We start from the raw sequence: 21,979 nt of genomic DNA on the forward strand, positions 1-21,979 counted from the left end.
ACAGATGAACTATATTAAACTTTTGAGGCATAGTACCACCCAAGAGGCAGTCAGGTGAACTGTACATTTAAAGACAAGCCTGCACTAAATTAATTAAGGGTTAATAGCAAAGGCTTTTCAAGCTAGCTAGCTTGGTAAGAGAAACGGTGCAGAATCATTTTCAAAATGCCTCTTTAAGGATCTTCTATGCATTTCTTATTCTGAAGAGTTCTCTAGGGGAATGGGACTGGAAAACCCTAGCAGGATTTTGCTACTTGGCAATGCCTCCACCTGGTGTCGAAGAGGAAAATTATCATTCATTAGTTCTTGAGGTATCTCCAAACAGCACTACTAAAATCAGGCTTCTGGAAGAAAGTATTTGTCTTGGTTGCCTCCAGACAGATTAGAACATATAGATCCTGCTCTGATGCCGCTCTTGTGGCCGCTTTAGCACTGCAGAATATTGCTGAGCAAAACCCTTTTATATTTGGAGGTTTACTATATTTCAATCAGTTTCCACATGTTGCCTGTATTTAGTAATCTTCCTTTAACTGCGATTCCCTCAGGATCAATGGCATTCCCCATGTCACAACAGAAGCAGGACTTTCAGGAACGATACACATCCAGAAATTATTCCTAACATCAACTGTTATTCAGATGTGATCATTTATTTATTTTCAAACTGTTCTAAAAACCTGCATTTAGAAACCTGAATGTTTTAACTACAAGTTTTTAAATGCTAGAATTAGTGGCCATATTTTCAAAAGCAACTAAGTGTTTCCAAGTAGAAGAGGTTGAATTTTTGGAAAACACTAAAGCTTAGTCCTCAAAGGTTTTTAAACATCCGGATCATATTTTGACTAAAAAACATCCCTCTGAAATCAGCGGAAGTTAGACACCTATCCACCATTGCTAAGCTGGACCTAAGAATTTTCCGTTAGAAAATAATGCCCTTCTAAGGTGATGGAGACCGAGTACCCAAAAGCACCAGTTATCTCCAGAAATTAGACAAGCATGGCTACAGTTTACCCATATATCAAAATATTAGTCTGTCTGAACCAACTGGGGGTGTCCAATTGATTTTCTGTCCATTTTGACTGAAGATCAGAATCTATTTCTATCTTATTACTTTCGCAAGTTATAACCATTTTTATAGCAAAGTTTTCAGCTGCATTCTCCTTTGTCATCCAATTTACTATAAATTATTAATTTTGCTCCATGTTTTTTTGATTCAGACTGAAATTTGTGCAAGCCAAATTGGGAGAAATTTTGTTTTTAAGTTTAGATCACTTTTGAGAATTTCTTGCATAGCAATAGTCTTTTTTTTTTTTTTTTTTTAATAGGAAATGCCAACCTGTAAGGAAAGTCCTTTGGAAATACAAAATGGCTTTCTGCACAGTAAAGCTGCATGTCAACGGATTCGCAGTAACTCAACCAGTAAGTTGCAAAGAAGTAATCTTTTCTCTTGTAATATTCAGGGAGTGCACAGCAGACCGCTTCATTGCGTGATGGTACCACAGTGTTGAAAGAAACTGCAGCTGTTGTCCAAATGTAGTCTGGAATCCTCAGCTAAGAATTGCTGATGCATAAAAGCATCAGCTTTTATATTCACAATATCCTACAGTGAGAGGTTTTCTGCATAAGCATTCCATTTTATGTTTTTTTTAGCATTGTATTCTAAATAGGCCAATGCTCGTTTGGTAGGGAATGTTTGCTTTTCACTATATTTAACATTAATGGCTATCCCCACAGCGAGGACTGAAAAGATCACTCCCTTCACAGAGAGATTTACAAGAGGAAAATCATTTCTAAGTAACATTCACCCCATAAAATGAATGTGCAGAAACGTCCAACGCTTGAGAAATAACCCAGCCTCTCTCCCCACATCTGACAGGTGTAAACCCGTACTGGATAGGGGAGATGGACTGCGTGGCGCCCCGGAAGGCCGTGCCTTTCAGAGACCGGCAGCCCCACGCTCTCCACACCAACTGCAAATCTCTTTCCCAACAGCTGGACTGCTCTGGAGGGAGAACGCCAGTAAGTGCTACAGGAAGTCACCCGAAAAACAGACAAAACTGTCTCCAATAAGAATCTCTCAACGACCTTGGCAGTCACTTTCCCGCCAAAACCTGCCTTCCTTGCGGGCCCTGTAAGGGAAGATGGCGCACTCTGCTTCCCCCACTTTTTAACCCCATCCCTCCTCTGCGAGGAGTAGGAGAGTGGGAAAGGCTCTGTGTCAGCAACTTCTCCCTCCCGTTGCCCCAGCAGGTTTTACAGTGTGTGTAAATCCCCCTGTGTGGTTCACACCACCTTGGTAGCCACCCGGAGCCGCCTCAGAGCTCACTGCTGAAGAGGCCTTTCCCGGGAGTCTCTCCGCCACTGGCTGTGGAGATGCTTTGTGCACGTGGCCGATAAAACCCCAGCCTGAGCTTTGGGTCCCGCCGCCGCGAGCCTCCCGAGTCACCTCCGTTGGCCCAGCCATGGCCACAAGCAGGTATGGACTCGCCTCCTGGTTGGCAGTCGCTGCCCCCAGCTGCGCTGGCTGCGTGAGGCATCCCGCTTTTTGCCCCGCAGTGAATCAGACATATTTAAACCCCGTTAATGTAGGCTAGAGACTGACAGTCTCTTGCTATCCGGATGGATGCCAAGTGATTCACCACAGGCTGGGAGAGTGGAGGTTGGGCAGGGTAGAGGGGGTGTGGGTATTTACGGCCACAGGTCCCCAGGCTCAAGCCTGGAGTGGGGAGATGGAGGTGAAGCACCTCACGCTCAGCTGCCACCTCCCGCCCTGCCTGAGGCCTGGCCAGTCCCTCACCCTGGGGTGGAGGGGGACTCGCCGGTCCTCCCCTGCCTTGTCCTGGCCAGTCCCTCACCCTGGGGGCACCACAGCCTGACCTAGGGCTTTAATGAGAGGGAGGAGGTGGCAAACTGAAGCACAAACCTCAACCAAACAACACCTGTGCAGACAGACAGACCGACCCTCAGGGGTTTGCTGGGCTTCCTCCTGCTTGAAGGTCCTGCATGGCAGATGCTGCCCATTGGCAGAGGCTCTTCAGTGGCATCCTGGTTTTGGGTATCGTTACCCACCACACACAGAAATACAAAATACAACCCCCCTCATACAGAAGCAAAAGAAATTTGAAAACTTCGGATTTCAGATTCAGAAGACCCACAATGGATTAAGCAATCATCCTGATCTGGCAGAGGTATACTTTATACTTTTCAGAGAGTATGTTTTTGGTATTGCACAGACATTTCCCTCTTAGTCATGTTCCCAATCCCATGTTGAATAAATAATCTTGTTTTCATGTCAAAATTGAGACTTATTTTCTCACATATGCAGAAGCTGAAATTTTGGCTGATGTTCCACACAATTCAACACGTTAGTTTCACTTTGCTGCGTTTAAAAAAAGGTGTTGAACTCTCTCAGACTTGTAATGAGTGCAATTAACTCTGGCCCTGCTGAACTTCATGCATAGTTAGCTTTAGGTAATGACTTTTGTCAGTGCTTAAATTAGTTTGTAATACCCAATTCCATGTTCAAATAGGAGGTTTTCATTAAATATTTCATTAAATATTTCATTAAAGGTTCATTAAAATGGGTCAAATCTCAGGGGCTGGAGTTCAGAAATCCCCTATCTGTGGAATGGAGGGAGGAAAAGCACCGAGAAATTCCTTACCTTGGTTATCAAGCAAAAAGGATGTGCTTCACCTCTTTCAGCAGTAGAAAGAAGCCTATGTGGTAGCTTAACGGAGGCAGCACAGGGTAGTTCACAGCCTGAAGAACTTTTGTAAGCACTAATTAATCTTTTGGGGGAAATGCTGAAAACTAGTTCTGTATGTCCCAAGATAAAGTTATTTAATGGCAAGATGAGGGAAGGAGTTAGAATTTTTTGTTTCTTAGTTCACTTCTTAGAGGCAAGTATGATAATACTTGTTTAGGACCCCTCTAATGGCCACAAATGGGATTTTGGCATGGAGAATCAAGGGAGAGCACAAATATATCTTCGCACCACTTCAAGGGCTAACATTCTAGTTTCACTCTAGTTTAGTCACTGCGGGACAATTTCAGTGAGCAATGATTGTCTGAACAACAAGTGGCTTCTGAAAATTAGAGAGAATTGATTTTTTTCTAGATCTTTAGTACCATCAGTTATAAGGAGGAAAATTTTAAATAAACAAGTTGTCCTAATGTATGTCCAAGAATTTCTGATTCTGTATTAAAATGATTTTTTTTTTTAATGTTCACAGGCAATTTCGAGGCCATCTAGATCACTAAGTACAGCACAGCTAGTGCATACATCCTGTGGCTCACAGGCTTCAGTAATCTCAAACATCGTATTGATGAAAGGACAAGGGAAGGTGAGACTGGCTCTGTTGCTTTACCATGGGGTTTTACCTCATTTCACAAATGCAAGCTGCAAACTGCAGGGAAGTGACTTCAAGTATTAAGGTTGCCACTTCTGGGTTGCCAATTCATATCCAGGCTTTGCCAGGAGTGATTAGTTATCATCACTTGCTTCTTAGCCTTCTGAAGTATTTCTTTGCTGAAGCACAGTCTTGAGGTTCTACTAACATATCCACATCAAGCTAGCAACACCAACACTGACATTTACTGCTACCCCTTTTGGCATCTGGAGGTAGGCTTAAAATCATAGATTCTGTGTCATCTGTAAATTGCACTAGCACAGCAACTTTAGAGCTTCGATCAAGTCAGAGTCGAGCCATAAAGACAAGAGAGGGAAAACAAGAGCTACCAGAAACACACAGGACCTCAATAAAAAACAATAAACATTTGCAAAAACCACAATAAAGTCTGGAGAAAGATGATAGTTGTATCTACAAAAGTAATGTAATTGAAGATGCTTAAAAAGAGAATAGAGAACCTATGACTTAAACACATAGCTTTTGAACTTGTTGAATAAGGTTCTAAATTTGTTCACTAATAACCTTTTAAGTTAAAATATTTAATATTTTATTTATAACTATTTAAGCTGTGAGATGACTCTCAGAAATCATTCCATGAAGTATCATCATCATCATTTACAAAATAATCATTTGTTGTCTGTATTTTGGGAGCCTATGAGGATGTCATCAGCACAGTACTTTCATTTTTCATTTAAGGGACGTTAAATGGCTTCAGAGGTGTGAATTAGTCTTGTAACATCCTAAGGGTAGCAAGTAGTGTTTGACTTTTATATAAGGGGAGGAAGGGCAAAGAATAAGTAGATGAGAAGTATCTACCTACAAAGGTCTATTGGAGTTTCTTAAACTTACAGCACGCATTAACCCTGTTTGGTAGAGGGTAGGAGAGAGATATCTCCACAAGATCTCCATCTGTGTGTCTGAAATTAGTAATAATATCAAAATCTTTTATGGTGTTTCTTATCAATCTCATTTATAGGAGAGGAAATCAAGGAGAACAACAGATAAATTAATCTCTTAAGGCTGCTTATTGGTTCAAGGGCGAAAAAAGAATTTAGACACCTTCCTGTGTGTTTATAATAGTAAATTAATTGATAGCAATAACAACAACAAAAAAGCAAATTATGAGGGTATTCTGCTGAAATTTTCATTTGCTTTTACTAGTGGCATGTGGTTGACTATTTTTTCATGGATTATACTACTTTGTTGACTAGTACTGCCCATGTAGGTAACGCAGAAGAAACTGCAAATGAACTAATATGAGAACTGAACATGGGCTTTCACACACTGTTTTTCTTCCGTAAATTAGGGTTTGGGCTTCAGTATTGTTGGAGGGAAAGACAGCATTTATGGACCAATAGGCATCTATGTCAAAACCATCTTTCCTGGTGGAGCTGCTGCTGCTGATGGAAGGCTACAAGAAGGTGGGAAGTCCCTCTTCTCTCCCTTTTCCCACTCCAGATTCCCAAAGAATGATACCTAAAGGCAGATTAAAGTGAAGCTGAAATAAGCCATAAATTGCTTTTACACCTGCATCCACTGTTGCATTTGCAAGACTCTTTTTGAGTACATGCATGCATCATGTAACTTACTGCACAATACAGTAATACTAACACAGTAAAATTTTTCTCTTTAAAAACAGGTGATGAAATCCTGGAACTGAATGGAGAATCCATGCATGGATTAACACATTATGATGCTTTACAAAAATTCAAGGTTACGTACTCTCCTTCCAGAACAATTTCTGTCTTTACACACAATGTGCATGTGAACTCAACCCATTCATTCGTTATCTTTTCTTTCTAGCAGGCCAAAAAGGGTCTTCTGACACTTACAGTCAGGACAAGCTTCAGCACGCCTCATTCTGCTTCCAGCTGTCTGTCACCCCATTTGTGTCAGTCACTGAGCTCTAGTACATGCATAACCAAAGAAAACAGCTCTTTCAGTTCAGAAAGTGCAGCATTCTCATTAAATGCTACAAAGCCCAATGACAGGGTCATAATGGAAGTTACTCTAAACAAAGGTAAGTGCTAAAATTAACTGAGCACTGGCAAACAAGGCACCGATTGGCAAAACACTCTGCATTTGCTCTCTCAATGTCTTTCCTCACTAATCTGATTCTTTTCCCAAACTAAGTTTTTTTAATACACTAAATTAGATCTTGGTGCATGCCAGTGCTAACAGCTATCTATCAACAGCAGGATTTTGAACTCCATCTGTCCTCAAGAGCCAATCATTCAGGATTTTTTCACTCAAACATTAGAGTCACATTCATGTCCTTCACGTGAAAAAGTAAACTTCTTGACAACAACTACCAATTATTACGCAGATTATGAAACTCTTACCCATGATTATGCAAGCAGTTTATTTCATTCTTGAAAAGGCTTAAAAACAAATAAAATACATATCTGTATCTTCTTATAGTTCTTTCACCTCCTCTCCAACTGTCATCATCTTCTATTTATAAACAACCACTGGCAGAATGAAATAAACTTTTAAATATGGGAACATCAAAGCAACAAACAAAGCAAAGTCCCTATTGAGGTAACAGTATGACTTACCAAACACACAGTTTGAGATCTGACATCAGAGTGATTGTCCAGAGCAAAGAGGGTAAATTCACAAACATCTCAAGCTGTATTATATAAAACAGAAAGGGGATTGAGGTGATATAGCAAACAATAGCCACACATCCTTAATTTTTGTTTGTTTTTTTTTTTCCTCCTTAATTTTTGCTCCTCCTTAATTTTTGTTCTTTCTTTTTTTTTTTTTTCTATTCTGTCTCCTTGTGAAGTCATTTGAATTATTCTGTAATGACAGATATTTTGCAAAATAAACCTGCATTGCATTGTGTCTGTGACACACCAGTAATGAATTGTAAACCAGATCTTGGAACCCCACAAGCAATATTGGTGTGCACTCGCTTTAATCATGAGGGGGAAAAAAAGAGAAAACAAAAAAGAAAAAAGAAGTAGGAGCAGCAGCTAATATGGAACACAAGACTTTGGTTCTGGTTTGTATCGAAAAAAATTATTAAATTGAAGACAGTTTTTAAAAAGGTCTCTCCAATGGTTTGTTTTGACTGATTCTTATGTCTTTTTTTGTTAATATTAATTCTTTCAGAGCCAGGTGTTGGTCTTGGAATCGGGTTATGTAGCATTCCTTACTTCCAGTGTATTTCAGGGATTTTTATTCATACCCTCTCACCAGGCTCAGTGGCACATATGGATGGGAGACTCAGGTAGGAGAAGAAAGAGTGTCTGTCTTATGTCACAAGTTTTTCATTACTCTGTTTTATGGGTTTATTTTTGACCTGTTTGGGCAGGAATTCGTAGTGCTTTCTGGGAGTTTTGGGTTTAAAGATACACGCTATTCTGAGGGTTTGAGCATGTGTATTTAGGATATGTGGGATTTCCAGATATATAGCAACCCAGTGAAATTATTGTCTCTTGTCCAGGCTGGGCTAGTTTTGGGTGTTTTAGACAAGCATATAGCATGCTTCCTGGAGGAGATTTCCAAATGAGAAAGTATGTGGAAAAACCCAAACATATAGCATATTCTGGCTTGTTTGAGCACTAGTTTTTCCTGACACAAGCTCCTCAAATTCTATCCCTTCTTGCCCAATAGAAATACAGATTTGCTGAAATGAGCTTTAGTGGGAGTGTAGAAATTCACTTTGTAAGATTTATGACCAATTAGTAGTGTTGAACATATTTAGAATTGAACAGAATACAGCATTTTCAGTGAAGGCTTTTTGATTTAACTTTAGGTGCTCTGTAACACTCCCCTCTACATGCTTAAGACTCTAGCTGAAAGAACTGTGGTCTTACACTACTTGAAAGTTTGTATGGTATGAATCAGTGCCTTCAGTCAGCCTGTTAATGTATCTGGGTATTTGCAGTAGAGCAGAGAAGGGCAGTCTCAGTTTCCATGTGGGCCAAATTTGGATTTAATCTAGAAAGATTCAGTCTATCAGTCAGCAGGATTACAATAGTTTGTCACTAGAATTTTCCTATTAACAAGTTATTCATATGTAGCAGAAACACAACATCCTTTCTGACCTTAAATAACACTATCGGACCATAAAGACATGAAAAGTGAAGTGTTAACTTAAAAGGAAGGAAGGAAGATGTAGGTGGAAGCAGCAGCTGAGCTGCATACAGCAGAAAGATCACAGACACAAAGTGTGCATAGCTGAACATGAAGAAAGCTCAAAGGTTGCATTCCAACAAGGCAGTTAGATCAAAAAAACCTTGATGTCCAACTCATTCCCATTCCATTTTCTGTTACAGGAACAGAGAGACATAATGATTTAATCTGTGATCAAATTAGAGGTCAACTACATTTTTTTTGTATACCTTCACATGGGTGAGACAAGGTTGGGAGAAAAATAAAATCCGTTTTGCTTACATCCTCTCTCTTTTTTTAATATCTCTGTAGGTGTGGAGATGAAATTATTGAAATTAACGAAGCTTCAGTACAAAATACAACTCTTAATGAAGTTTATGCTGTGCTAAGCCATTGTGATCCTGGTGCAGTGCAGATTATTATTAGCAGACACCCTGAACCCCAGGTAGCACACTCTGTATTCTTTCTGACTTTCAATAAAGCACATATTGAGAACTAAGACTAAGTGAGGGAGCAATCGTGAATCTAAAACAGGTGGGAAAATGTTGATAACAAAGATGCTGATCTCTTTATAAGCATCGCTGCACACAAACAAACCTGAGATATGCACTATCTTATATATAATCACGTAAGATTTGAAGATCACTGTAGACAGTCTTGCATGAGTTTCTATGCTGTGAATAGTGAAACAACAGAACTAACATATAAGGAATAAACCAACATATATTTCTTATTTGAGAAAGAATTCCCAATAATAAGAAAATAACTTGAAAGAGAGAATATACCCCCCAAAAAGAAAGAAATGTTTATACACCCATCTTTCAGTAAAAAAAATTTAGGTCTTGCCCAGACAATATTTATAATTAAATTAGTATTAAAGTAAAATATTTTATTCTTGCAAGATTTTTCTACAAAATGCTTCCTAACACTAAATACCGTATAAATGATTATCAAGTTGATATTGTTGCATAAATTATCATAAAAATGTAGTATTAAATTATCTTATATTGGTAAATCCAAAACTCCACTTCTACTGAAATATGCAAAAGAACATTTATCTTTGAAAGATCCCATTTTATCTAGAAAACCCAATATAAACAGCACATCCTGTAGATATACTTCAGCTACACTGGAATATATACAAATATAATGGTGTGCACTTACTTAGCTTTAAAATTAACTGATGTGTGATATAACTAGGTCTATTCATTTCCATTAGAGGACTTGCAGGACTTGGAAATCTTTGTGAAAGGAATAAATGTTTAAATGTTACTCACCCCACAGCAATCTCATGAGAGTATAATGGCATGATATTGCTTTCCTAGGTGTCTGAGCAACAGCTAAAAGAAGCTGTTGCACAGGCTGTGGAAAACAACAGATTTGGCAAGGAGAGACACCAATGGAGTACTGAAGGTAAGGGCATAAGTGCATTCATTAAGACATGGTAATTTTGACTTAGAAGATATATAGGATGAGTACATGCTGTTTTAAAATCCTTGGTAACAGTCAAGTAACCCAGAGCAGAAAGGAAGAGGAGGAAACCTCAGAGGACAGCGCTCCTAACATGCCTCCTAAGATACGTTACCAGAGTGATGAGAAAAGACCGCATCTGTCTGATCGCCAGCAAAATTTTTTGTGTAAACTTCCTCTCACTCTTGCTAATCCTTTCCAATTCATAACCTGAAAGCTTTTCAAACAACTGTCAGTAGGTGACAGGACTTATGATAGCAAGGAACTGCACAATGCAGGTGATGTGCTGGGGACAAACAGCTTGTTAATGCCCTTGTGAGGAAAGGCATATGCAGTCATGGTTAGAGCTATTTGCCCAGTTCAGCTATGACATTGTCCCACAGTAACATATTGCAATGATACTCCTTTTAGTGTCCTCATTTCTTCTAAAGGACCAAAGGTAACAGAATCATCATCGCTAAACTATACTGCTCTTACACATATATATAGGGAAAATGTAACATCATTTTGCTGTCCAAGAATGTAACTGTTGACTCTTCAATCTACAAGCCTTTAATGCATAAATCATACCTTTGCACCAACCGATGATGGTATTTACCTGCAAAAAACAATTTATTTAAAAATTAAAATCAGCTGAATCTTAGAAGTAAACACTTTGCATGTATCTGAATAGACATTTTGAACATGTTCCTGATACAGGTGTTAAAAAACTAGAAATGAGCTGGCATGGAAGACACCCATGTGAAAAACATATTGAAAGGAATGCTGCTCATTGCAACCGCAGGACACAGAAGCTAATGACCCGCTCCAGCAGTGACAGCAGCTACAACCCTAGGTCCTCATGTAGTAATGGTGCTGCATACCAACTGACTGACTTGAAAGCAAGAGTACATAGCATTGATGTACCAATTACCAGACAGCCTGGCCTGCTGTACTCATTGTCTGGTAATAATTCAGAGAGAAATTCCCCTCCTACTTGTATTGAGGGAGGTCGACCCTTGCAAAACACTAAGAAATCATCGGAGATCCTCGTTAGAAAACCTAAATCGTCAAAGCCCAAACCTCCACCAAGGAAATATTTTAAGCAGGACTGTACATGTAATGACCAGTGTAACGCAGACAGAAAAGAAAAGCTTGTATCGGAAATGGCTGTAACACCTTCTGCAAGTGTTCAGGTAAAGTAAAATTTGCCAGATTTTTCTTGTGTTTGCATATTTGTGAGGCAGAGGAAGGAGGGAGGCAAAGTGACTTTGTATGATGGCAGGAAGAAAGGCAGGGAAGAAAGAAAAAGTGTGCATAAATATGCGAGGACTGGGGGAAGGGGATGAGGCTCTTCTGTTTTGAAAATAACGTATGTATCTTAGTGAAGCCAGTTTAGGTCAAAACATGATGCTCAAACTAAGGTTAGAAGGCAGAGAAGTGCCTGAAGGAAATTTTCTTCCATATCAAGGAATCTGAGTTAAAATCCCAGTGAGAGCAGCAGCGAGAATGAATTTGAATCCCTCACTGTCATTCCTCGTGAACATGGTATCAGACACTCTCTGGTTCCAGTGCGACTGGAACAGCAATGTGCTCTGGGCTGGGACTGGAGGAGTTTGCACACCCTCTGATGTCAGCTTGGTATGGTTGATCCTAACCTTGACACTTACAGAATCAAATCATTTATGAAGTAGAGAAGTTGTGAAACAATTTCTTTGTTTCAGTAGTGGATTTCTATTGGAAGAAAGCACTAACATTATGTACAGCGGGTAATCTTGGGCTCATATATATTTCTTGAGACCAGGAGGTACTAAATAAACTCATTTAAATTGCGAGGCACATACATATTTTTTTATGAGTTACAGTATTTGAAAACTGAGTGTATATTTGCACATTACTAAATTTCAGTTCCCTCTCTTAGCTAAGATAGAGCAGAAAGACAGTGTTTCACATTTGCATGAGTGTGAGGGACTGTGAGGTCTGCGTGTTAAAAGTTGTGGTTTGTTTAAAAATGAAACCTCTTTCCCCTGGGTTTAGTAATATGCCAGCAGAAACGAGCAGATCTCAGTGCAATGCAAAGAAAACCCCCCAAAGTTCCCAAGCTGCAGAGATCAAAATAAAATGATACAGCTCAGACTGAAGTCCATGTGTAATGTTAATATCCAAGTACGTTTCAATTCAGCACCTCATGTAAGGTCACTCTTTTACCGTCCCCTAAGAAGAGAGCAGTGGAAACATTCATCAACAGCTACTAGAAAATCACCTTTCAGAAGTAAAATTCAGGGAAATAAGTACTTGTTGAACTTATCACTGCATGCAACTTATTATTCTTCAGTACTCAGTTATTCTAAATGATAAGGAGAAAAAAAAAAAATCTCAAGATCAATAAAGTCTATGAAAAGTCAAGCTCTGTTAATGAAGATAACTTCCTCTAGTAAGACAGTCTGTATATCTCAGGGCAATAGCTCCTTTAAGTCCCCAGGAGAGAGGATTTCTTGTCAGAATATATTTCAGATCATTAAAAGAAGGTTTTATTACTGCCTTTTTTTTTTCCCCAACCTTTATTCCCCAAACATTTTGTATTAGTCAGTTTGAGGCCTGCATACCACAGTTGGATGTGGGGCTTCTGCAGACTGTAAGGCGTTTTTTTCATTACCAAGAATGCTTAATTGATATTTTCGACTGTGCTTTAAACTCCATCAATAAAAATGTAGGTATAACTGCCATCAGTAAAGAGTAAGATCAAACTGTCTGTTTGTAGTGCTTCCAAATTTGCTACTTAACTTACTGAACATCTGACGTCCACATCTAACAGAAACAGAACAAAAGTGCAACTTTCAAGAAGGACCTTAATAAGCAGCAGATGGAGAAAGGTTTTCCTAGAATAAGAAAGTTGCATAACAAACACCACCCCATTACAGAAAAGCTAAGAAATTGTTCAATTACTGATTTTTTCAGGACAATCTTGTTTGTTTCTAGACCTTCACCCTCTGTCTGTTTACTTTTGGTTCCTATTAGTAATCCCGGAGCTTAACTACACAGCAGAGAGCACTTCCTGTGTCACAGCAGAGCAGTTGGTAACTTGGTATCATTGGTTACAAAGGAATAAAGTAATTCCAGAGCATGTGTTAATGTTGTTCAGAGTGGCATTTACTGCAACTTCAAACTAATCCTCTCACCCTGTGTTTCCAGCCAAAAACAAGAAAGGGAGGGCTCTGAAACTGCAGTAACAATTTAGCTTGTCTAGCTTGTGCTTAAGGGCAAAAGGCTTCAACAGGAAAGAAAGTTTAATATGAAGTTAGAGAAAATTTGCTTGACTGGTTTGCAAAAGTCTACTGGATGGCTGATTTTACAAAAATGGAAAATTATAGTAAGCAGTCTTTTAGTTTATTATCAAGTTTATTACTAAATTTTTGAGATATTAATTGCATTTTTTCACAGTCTGTTTACAAGTGTAACCATAAAATATCACGCCAGCACTCTTGAAATATAGAATAAATTAAGACCTATGAGGATTACATCCCAAGCAGAAGTGAAAGCTTGATTTCTATTCAATATTTCTTTTCAGATTAAAAACAAATGAGAATACTTTTTTTTTTCAGATTCATGTATAGTGTGGTTTGTATAATTACATTCTGACACATTTCTATTTCCTGTTTGTTCAGCAGGAAGTTGGAGAACCAATGCTAGAGGGACATCAAACTGATGTAACCCACAGTGTCTTTACCACTTCTCCTACAGCATATGATACTGAACACATAACTGCTGTTCCAGCGGTCAGAGATCAAGAAAGAAAAGCAAAGTTAGGTATGTTTCATTCCATGAACTTTTTTTTGCAGCTGAACCTAGCATTTCGTTTGGATTCCAAAATGGGTATCAAGCTGACTTCACCCTTCTCTTTAAATGTAGACTTCAACTCATATCTGTAAATTTTGGGGTGAACAGATGAAATTTCAAATTATTTATTAATCTTTGAAAAAAGAAGCATAACAGATGATTTATTGTAAAAAAGTGTTAACAGACAGGTACACTATTGCTATATTTCTTCAGATGAAACTGCTTATTTATATTGAAAATTTGATATTAAAGGTTAGTTTTAGCACTTCTAAAGGACATTTTTATGCATAGTTTCAAGGCTTAAGTGTTGCAATGGTACAAACCACTGATAATAAGTTAGTATCTTGATGTGCTAGTTAGAATTAAGGAAACTTAGAGTTACGGGAACTAGACAATCTCAAGAGGTCTCTTACAACCTAAGCCGTTACGTAATTCTGTAACTTCTGGCTCAGATCATTAAAAAAATAATGGTGCCTTAAAAAAAAAATTTTTATTTACATTGAGGCAGATAACAGTAACTGTGCAAATGCACAAACAAAAGTTTGCTACCATTCAGCTCTACCATATCTAATATTAAAATGCTTAATCAGTCTGTGATGTAAAAAATATTCCTACATTAGAATTGAGTTTTTACTTACTAGAAAAATACAACTGGAAATGCCTGCATAAATTTAAGGAAGCATAAACATTAATCAAAGGTCTTCATGAGAGATTCTTTTTAAAGCGGGATATACTTGTAAAGGTATGAAAGAAAAAATATTTTTTTAAAGAATTTACTGTAACACCAACTTTTTCACTAGGCTGCTAACAACATTGCAATTTTAGCCTTCTATTTTAACTATTATAGCCTATATCATGACTTCAGCAACCCAGAATTTCAGGTTACCTTTAGAAGTTGCAGAGCCTTTAGAAAAAAGATCTTGTATATAAGCATGGAAGAGCCTTGTTTTTCACTTAATTTCAGTGTCAGGAATCAGAACTTGTAGATCAAGAGTTGTGAATTTTAAAAAATACCTATTGGAGGCTTGAATGAAATTAAAATTTAATGAATTAATAGCAACACATAGATAAGGGATGGAGAAGGACGCTTGTTTATAATCAATATTTCTCTAACACAGGGAATCCACTTTCTTCAATACAAAGGCCTATACTTAAAAGACAAGCACGGGTAGATTATAGTTTCGATACAACAACAGAAGACCCTTGGGTTAAAATTTCTGACTGCATAAAAAGCTTATTTAATCCTACCATGAGTGAAGACAACGTCCACTTAGATTTGCAACCTGGCATCAACACAAACAAAGTGAATCAAAACCGAAGCAGCTCAGAGACAATTCCGAAGAAATCAGAATCAGAAATAGTTGGTTCAAAAGTGCTAAAATCAGATGAAAATGACAGTGTGAAAAAGGGTCCTCCTGTTGCACCTAAGCCAGCCTGGTTTCGCCAAAGTCTGAAAGGATTGAGGAAAGCAAATTCAGATCTAAAACCACAGGCAGTTCAAAGTCCTCCTGACCTTGCGAGCATTTCCAGCAAAGAACTGCAATCCAGCTTATCCCGTGTCTCTCCTCGGGGATCATCAATAAAACAAAGAATAAACTCATTTGAATCCTTGAGTGCTCCGCAGTCACCTGAAAAAATACACCGAAGGTTTAGCCTGAAACCATCAGTCCAGAAAGATCACTCTCCCACTGCAACAGGGTCAGAAGTGGCTCCAGCTCATTTAAACCAAGCCTTTCTCCAACATTGTGAAATGAGCCAACAACAGTCAAAGTCACCTGTGGTCGTGGGTACAAAGAGCCTAGATAGATCTTCCTCTCCCAGGGAGGTCCTCGCGGCTAGGTCAGAGAAAAGCAACAATGGCAACACTGAAAATTCCTTGGGTCTCTTAACTACAGAAGCCATTGCAACTTCCCATCTTGTATCCGTAGCAAAAGCACACAGCCTAAGATCACGAAGCTTCCCACTTACTGCTACCCAGTCTTGCGAGATGATGAAGCCGTATGATGAAAACTATAGCAAAATCTATTCCATCAGTAGCCAGGTGTCATCTGCTTTAATGAAGTCTTTGCTTTGCCTTCCTCAGTCTCCAGCCTCTTCTGGAAACAGTGCATGGGAAACTCTGGACACATTGTCTCAGTCCTCTGTAGAGGATGATGGGACTTCTTTCTCACCAGCAAGTGAGAGTCATCACCTGGACACTGGGTTTTCACTAAAGTAAGATACCATATTTAAAAATCGAATTTGCAGATCAGCATTGGTGAGCATCTGTGCTGATCCACTGACAGATTAACATTTTAAGGTAGTAGTACACAATAGTAAAGCACAGGCTAAGTTAAGAACTTTTTAGAGCACAAAGGTTGAATGACCCACATGACTGTTACACTTGGTTTTAATTTGTACTATATAAGCACATGTATATTTCAAACTTCCTCCTACTTAAGGAGCAATATTTCTAGCATCTCCATGATAAAAGAGATTTAAGTCTGTTTTTTGCCTGGGGCCAGGAGATTATTCCTATTCTTTTATGTGACAGATCCTACTTCTGTTAGGCTAACATGATTAATTTAGATTTCTATGTATTTATAATACTTATTATAGGAGCTACCACCCCAATTAAATGCTAATCAGATCAAAAGATGACTGCTCCAAAATTGTCTGTGCTATGCTTTTGTGGGTATGTTCTTTCATAACTCAACATTTCTTTTTTGCTCTGGTCACAATGGAACAGCCTCTCCGAGTTGAGAGAATATACTGTGAGCCTAGCAGACAATGAGAAAGAGGAAGAGAAACAGGAACACAGCTCACCTCAAGCAGCCAGTGTGTCAGGGCAGTCTGTCATCTCTCTGCTTTCCCCTGAAGAGTTAGCAAAGCTTATAGAGGAAGTCAAATCGCTCGACGAAGCAACCTTAAAGGTAAACCTGTTTTTTCTTTTTGTGCATGATTTTCAGAAAGCTGTGGAGTAGATGCACCTTGTTAATCTTTGCAACTTGATATTATAACAAATAAAACAGTAATCTCTATGTACCAGTAGTAATGTTTAGCTCTTTTGATCAAAAATCTTGAAGAAGTCTTCAAAGATAACTAAGCAAGAGTAATACCCATTTAACTAATGGGATAACAGTTATTCAGCAAGTAAGGTCAATGTATGCAGAAGTAGGCATTGATATTTTGGAGGCCTTTCTTTTTATTTGGGTTGCCAGTCTGAGATACCTAATGCCTCATTTTTGGGATACTGAGCAACCGTTAGTCTTACTGGATTAAACTAGAATTGCAATAAAGCTCAGAATAAGTCTAAATCAAAGTTAAATGTGTGCCTTCCAGAACTGTAAAGACTTTTAAAGATGGCTCACACTCAACGAAAAAGCAGATAACATCCAGAGCTCTGCACTGAAAACAGTTCAGCTTCTGCTGGCAGCTACGTGCTTCCTGTGTTAAGACACTCCAAGCTGTGCAAAAGCAGCATAATTGCATTAATGCACCGATGAGCCTAAGCTAATACAGTTTTTGCCTCTTAGCTAACTGCAGTGGCATGTCTCCCAGGTTAGTTCTGGTTTGTATCTGTACTCCATGAAGCACGGATAGAGAATTCATGTCTGCCTATCAGAATACTAGGTAGACGTATTGTCACGTCAGAAACAAATTCTTACTGACTAGTTTGCTAGTATGCTGCAATCAAAAAGCAGTTTGACAAGCAGAATTTATGAAAGCCAAGTTTTGTATCAATTTGTGTTTTGTGTTTCTGTCAACATCCCAAGTTGATATTTTTGGTCTGATTAGCAGTAAAAGCTATGTTGCAATGTTGCCCTCAGAGGGACATTAGCCTCTCTCTTATCAAGTCATCTGTTTTCATGGAATTTTCAGGACAATCTCTGAGCAGCACATACCCTCTGCCTGGTTGCAGCTGGCCAGCGGATTCAGTTGTGGAACGAAACAAGACACAATATCAAAAGATGCAACTACAATTGCTCACATACTGAACATGGTTGTGAAATTGTGGTCCAAAAGCCATGTTTCCTTAGGAAACTAGGTTGTTACCCTATACAAACTCATCTTTGGGATAACATAGTCAGAGAGAGTTTACTCTACCTGTTATTAGAACATTGTTAAAAAATAAAAATAAGACCGAGAAGCAATTATTTAAGCTGTGACACTTACATCCACGTGAGTTATATGCCAAATTCTTTTTGCACTTTTTTAATGAAAAGGTCCTCTAACATGGTTCAGCATTATTTTCTGTTTCTACAGTACATATTTATACTCTTTAACATAATTCAATTTATGGTCCAGATCCAACTGATAACCTGTTTACCAAATCAGAACAATTTTAGACACAGAATAGCATTTTATAAAATAGGTAATTGGTTTGATCAAAACCAAATACTAAACATGTCTCAGTATTATGCTTATGCCACTAAGTCTCATTATAAAATGCACAATGGACAAAAAGAAAACGTGCTGATTTTCCAATCATCTTGACATATCTATTGGGAAGTTCTCGACATTATTTCTTTCTCTGCCTAGGAATTTGATGATATTCATGTTACAATTTTGCATAAAGAAGAAGATACCGGGCTTGGATTCAGCCTGGCAGGGGGCATTGATCTAGAAAACAAAGTGATAACAGTAAGTAGCATCTCTTAAAAAATACCCCAAACACAACTACTCTATCTAAAAATATGTAACTTACTGGTTTTCTACTACAGAGGTTGGCTTTTGGCATAACCAAAGTAGGCAGCTGTACCGATAGGGTCAGAAGAATGATGGTCTTAATGAGTGAAAACAGGATCCTTCTGCACAGAGCTGCCCTCTCCAGGTGATTGGCAGTGGTATCATGTTTCCTTGGGCACCATACTCCCCAACAGCTCTGAAAGCCAAGGCAGAACAACACGCAGCCCTCAGCAGGAAGTAACCAACACCTTATTCACATTCTATAAGGGTGGTCAGAAGGACTGAGGTGAGCACATAGACATGTAAGGGGTCTGGAAGCTAGAGACTAGCTTCTTCCTCCCACTAGCAGAGCAGCGAGAGGGTCAGGAAGTAGCATAGGCAACATACGTACCATGGGCAGCAAGACTTTGGCCATCTGATACTGGGGCTAAACAGACTGCCTAGCTGCTTGAGGAGTGCTGTGCCCAGGAGGACTTCTCCGTGCAAATTTATTCAGCCCTCAGTCCTGAAACGTGCTGGAAGCAACTTGTTCCTGGCGAAGAATGGAAAATACACGTGGTAAAAACTATTAACAGAGTCATCTAGTGATTTGTCCTTTTTTTCCTCTTTCCTTGTGTGCGTGTATGGTGATTGGGCTCTTCAATAGGTTCACAAAGTGTTTCCCAATGGACTAGCATCTCAGGAAGGAACTATTCAGAAAGGAGATGAAGTACTATCCATTAATGGAAAGTGTCTTAAAGGTGCGACTCACAACGATGCCTCAGCAATCATGCGACAGGCTCGACAACCCAGACAAGCTGTTGTTGTCACTAGAAAAGCTAAAGATAGAGACAAAAATCTCAACATTTCAATCGACTCTAGTACATCTTCAGTAGCAAGTGATGCCTCGCAAGAGTCTGGTGAGTAAGTTCAGTGGCATTGCCTTGCAGCTCCCACCTGCTAAGTGTTTACTCATCACCTGAAATCCTGGGTGTTCATAAAGCAGCTCAGCATTGGCTGTCTACATTTGAGAACCATGATGGTTTTATTAACCACAGCATGGTTAATAAACATTCCTGAAACAGACATTTGGAATAACTTTGTTGGAAAGGGAAAGAATAAAGGAACCCTCTGAAAAAAACCAAGTGTGATCCTCTGTATGAATTTCTGTAGATATATAAAGATTATTATTAAGAGTAACACATCTAATTGAAGGTATAATGACAACTCAGTGAACAGTGATTCTTTATTCTAATATTATTAGATTCTAGTTTACAAGACTTTTTCTCTGTAAAAGAGAATTTTGGTTTGAACAAACAATGTGCTATTTTTTGGTATAGCAGGTGGCTACCTCTGAAACGTAGCAAGGTCAGATTTTTGCAGAACCTTTCACATTCTTAAGATATTTTTGTGGGTTTTTTTCTGGAGCATAATCTGGAGATCTGTAGCCTTATTTACATACTGCAAATAAATATTAGCAGCTTTGTAGTTGATAACAATTTCATAACTAACATCAAGTCAAATATGTTTACCTTAAATTTTGTTCATTGAACAGGTTTTTCTAATTCTAGTAAATGTCACCAGCTTTTATTTTTATATTTCCATTCTGTCATGAATTCAAACACAACTTTCTCTCCCCAGCTTCCCAGAGGGGCCTTACAATGACAAAAAGAGGAATTAAAACTTATAGTTTTCTCTTTCATTTGGCAGTTTATGGTGCCTTTGCAAACAAAACAGAAGTTCATTTTTTGTAACAGATGTTTTAGCTTTTCAGACTATGTGGTGCCCATCTGCTAACTTTCCGTTTGTTTCCAGCAACTGAAGATACAATCTGCACTGTAACTCTAGAAAAAACACCTGCCGGTTTAGGATTCAGTCTGGAAGGAGGGAAGGGTTCTATTCATGGAGATAAACCCATCATCATCAACAGGATATTTAAAGGTAAACGCACTTAAATGGCAGGTTCTTAGCTGATGCAGACTTGTGCAGTTCATAACTGACTGCTGATTTATACCCATGAAAATGGTATTTTTTGTAAATGCAGCATCATCCTGTGCAGTGCCAGTAATTTGTTGCCTGTTGAGACTAGGTGGTTTATACCAAACATGCTGGTGATCCTTAATAAGTGAAAGATACATTAAAGACTCCTCCACACAAAGAATTAAAGCAAATTCTTTTTCTTTCTCCAGGGACTGCATTAGAACAAAGCAGCCCTGTTCAGCCTGGTGATGAGCTATTACGAGTGCACACAACTGCCATGCAAGGACTCACTCGTTTTGAAGCATGGAATATAATCAAGGCATTACCTGATGGGCCCATCACAGCTATCATCAAGAGGAAGAATCCAAGCTCTGTTACCATGAAGTCATCTGAAACTTTGTAAGAGAAGGAATTAAACTACTGCCAATATTACAAACAAAAAAGAATTGTATTACTTGCAGCCATTTGGCTAGCACAGCAAGATACTCAGAAAGAACACATGAAAAGTACACATGATCTTACTGCCAGTTACAGAGCAAGCTGTCTGGGATAAAATAAGATGTGCACAAAATGTGTATGATTCTTATTTCAATATTCAGAAACAGATGTTACAAAGTGTAGAATTATAAAATAATGACTTTATTAATAATATACTGGTTGTAATAAAATACGTGACAGCTATAGTACTCTCCTATTTTAAGCCATTAACTTAACAAATATCAGAAGCACATTCTGTGTAGAGTCCTACTCTACAAGTTTTACTCCCTGCCTTACCTTCCCAGGAGGAAGAAATGTGTCTGCAAGCCTACAACTAAACCCTGCAGCAAAGGAAAAACCTTAGAGAATGCGTAAAGGGCAGAGAAAGGGGGATGCAACTTTGTGTGTCAAAATGACAACGGGCCCTGGAAAACTGCAGCTTTTCTATTCAAATCACAGAACAGCCAAAACAGGCAAAACCTGTGTGGAGTAACTTTCTACTAGCAGTTGCCAGAGCCATCTCAACTCCAGCTGGCAAACACAGGGCAGGGGAAGGAGTGTCTCACAGTATTGCAAGGGTGAGGCAGGAAGCGGAGGGTAACATAGCGGAGGTTTTTCTAACCTTCCTCTGGCCAGAGGTCTCAGAGGACTAGAGCAGGAGAGTAACAAGGCCATACAGAACCAACTCTTACCTTCTCACCACACATTTTTTGAAATGTCTTTGTGTTAATTTTGTAAGGGAAAGTACCAGTGAGAGTATTTGGGAATTAAAAGTTCTGAATGTTCCAAATGTTTATGCTGGAAACACCAAATAACTTGGAGATAAAACTATGCTTCAAATGCTGCTATCAGCATTTTGGCAGTGCTCTCTAAGCACTGTATGGAATTCTACCAGCTGCAGCGTGTGCATCTATGGCAAGATGGTCTTGTGCACCCATTTGGTCTTCTCTGACCTACTTCACTAAAGGGAGAGATGCAACATCAGGATGGAAGTAGTGACTCACCAGTTGAAAGCCAGATGGCTGCACTGGTTATTGTCCTTGGCTGTTCACCTTCC

At 38.8% G+C, this 21,979-nt stretch overlaps 1 protein-coding gene across 4 annotated transcripts in view; it reads left to right on the plus strand.

Moving 5' to 3' along the window:
* Positions 1–21,692, plus strand: part of IL16 (interleukin 16) — a 38,214-nt gene extending 16,522 nt beyond the window's left edge. Inside the window, exons 5-21 of one of the 4 annotated variants that reach the window (XM_075159939.1) lie at positions 1,323–1,416; positions 1,874–2,016; positions 4,231–4,341; positions 5,714–5,828; positions 6,047–6,120; positions 6,211–6,427; positions 7,528–7,645; positions 8,845–8,977; positions 9,858–9,945; positions 10,702–11,177; positions 13,647–13,788; positions 14,937–16,032; positions 16,547–16,730; positions 18,340–18,441; positions 19,133–19,385; positions 20,281–20,406; positions 20,655–21,692. In XM_075159939.1, the coding sequence (XP_075016040.1) occupies positions 1,323–1,416; positions 1,874–2,016; positions 4,231–4,341; positions 5,714–5,828; positions 6,047–6,120; positions 6,211–6,427; positions 7,528–7,645; positions 8,845–8,977; positions 9,858–9,945; positions 10,702–11,177; positions 13,647–13,788; positions 14,937–16,032; positions 16,547–16,730; positions 18,340–18,441; positions 19,133–19,385; positions 20,281–20,406; positions 20,655–20,848 (3,666 nt within the window). In that variant the 3' untranslated portion in view covers positions 20,849–21,692. Of the gene's footprint in view, positions 1–1,322; positions 1,417–1,868; positions 2,017–4,230; positions 4,342–5,713; positions 5,829–6,046; positions 6,121–6,210; positions 6,428–7,527; positions 7,646–8,844; positions 8,978–9,857; positions 9,946–10,701; positions 11,178–13,646; positions 13,789–14,936; positions 16,033–16,546; positions 16,731–18,339; positions 18,442–19,132; positions 19,386–20,280; positions 20,407–20,654 lie in introns of all 4 variants that reach the window. The other 3 variants (XM_075159940.1, XM_075159941.1, XM_075159942.1) reach the window with 3 other exon arrangements.
* Positions 21,693–21,979: the final 287 nt, after the last annotated feature.

This window comes from Calonectris borealis, chromosome 11 (genome assembly GCF_964195595.1).
Source record: "Calonectris borealis chromosome 11, bCalBor7.hap1.2, whole genome shotgun sequence".
Lineage (NCBI taxonomy): Eukaryota > Metazoa > Chordata > Aves > Procellariiformes > Procellariidae > Calonectris > Calonectris borealis.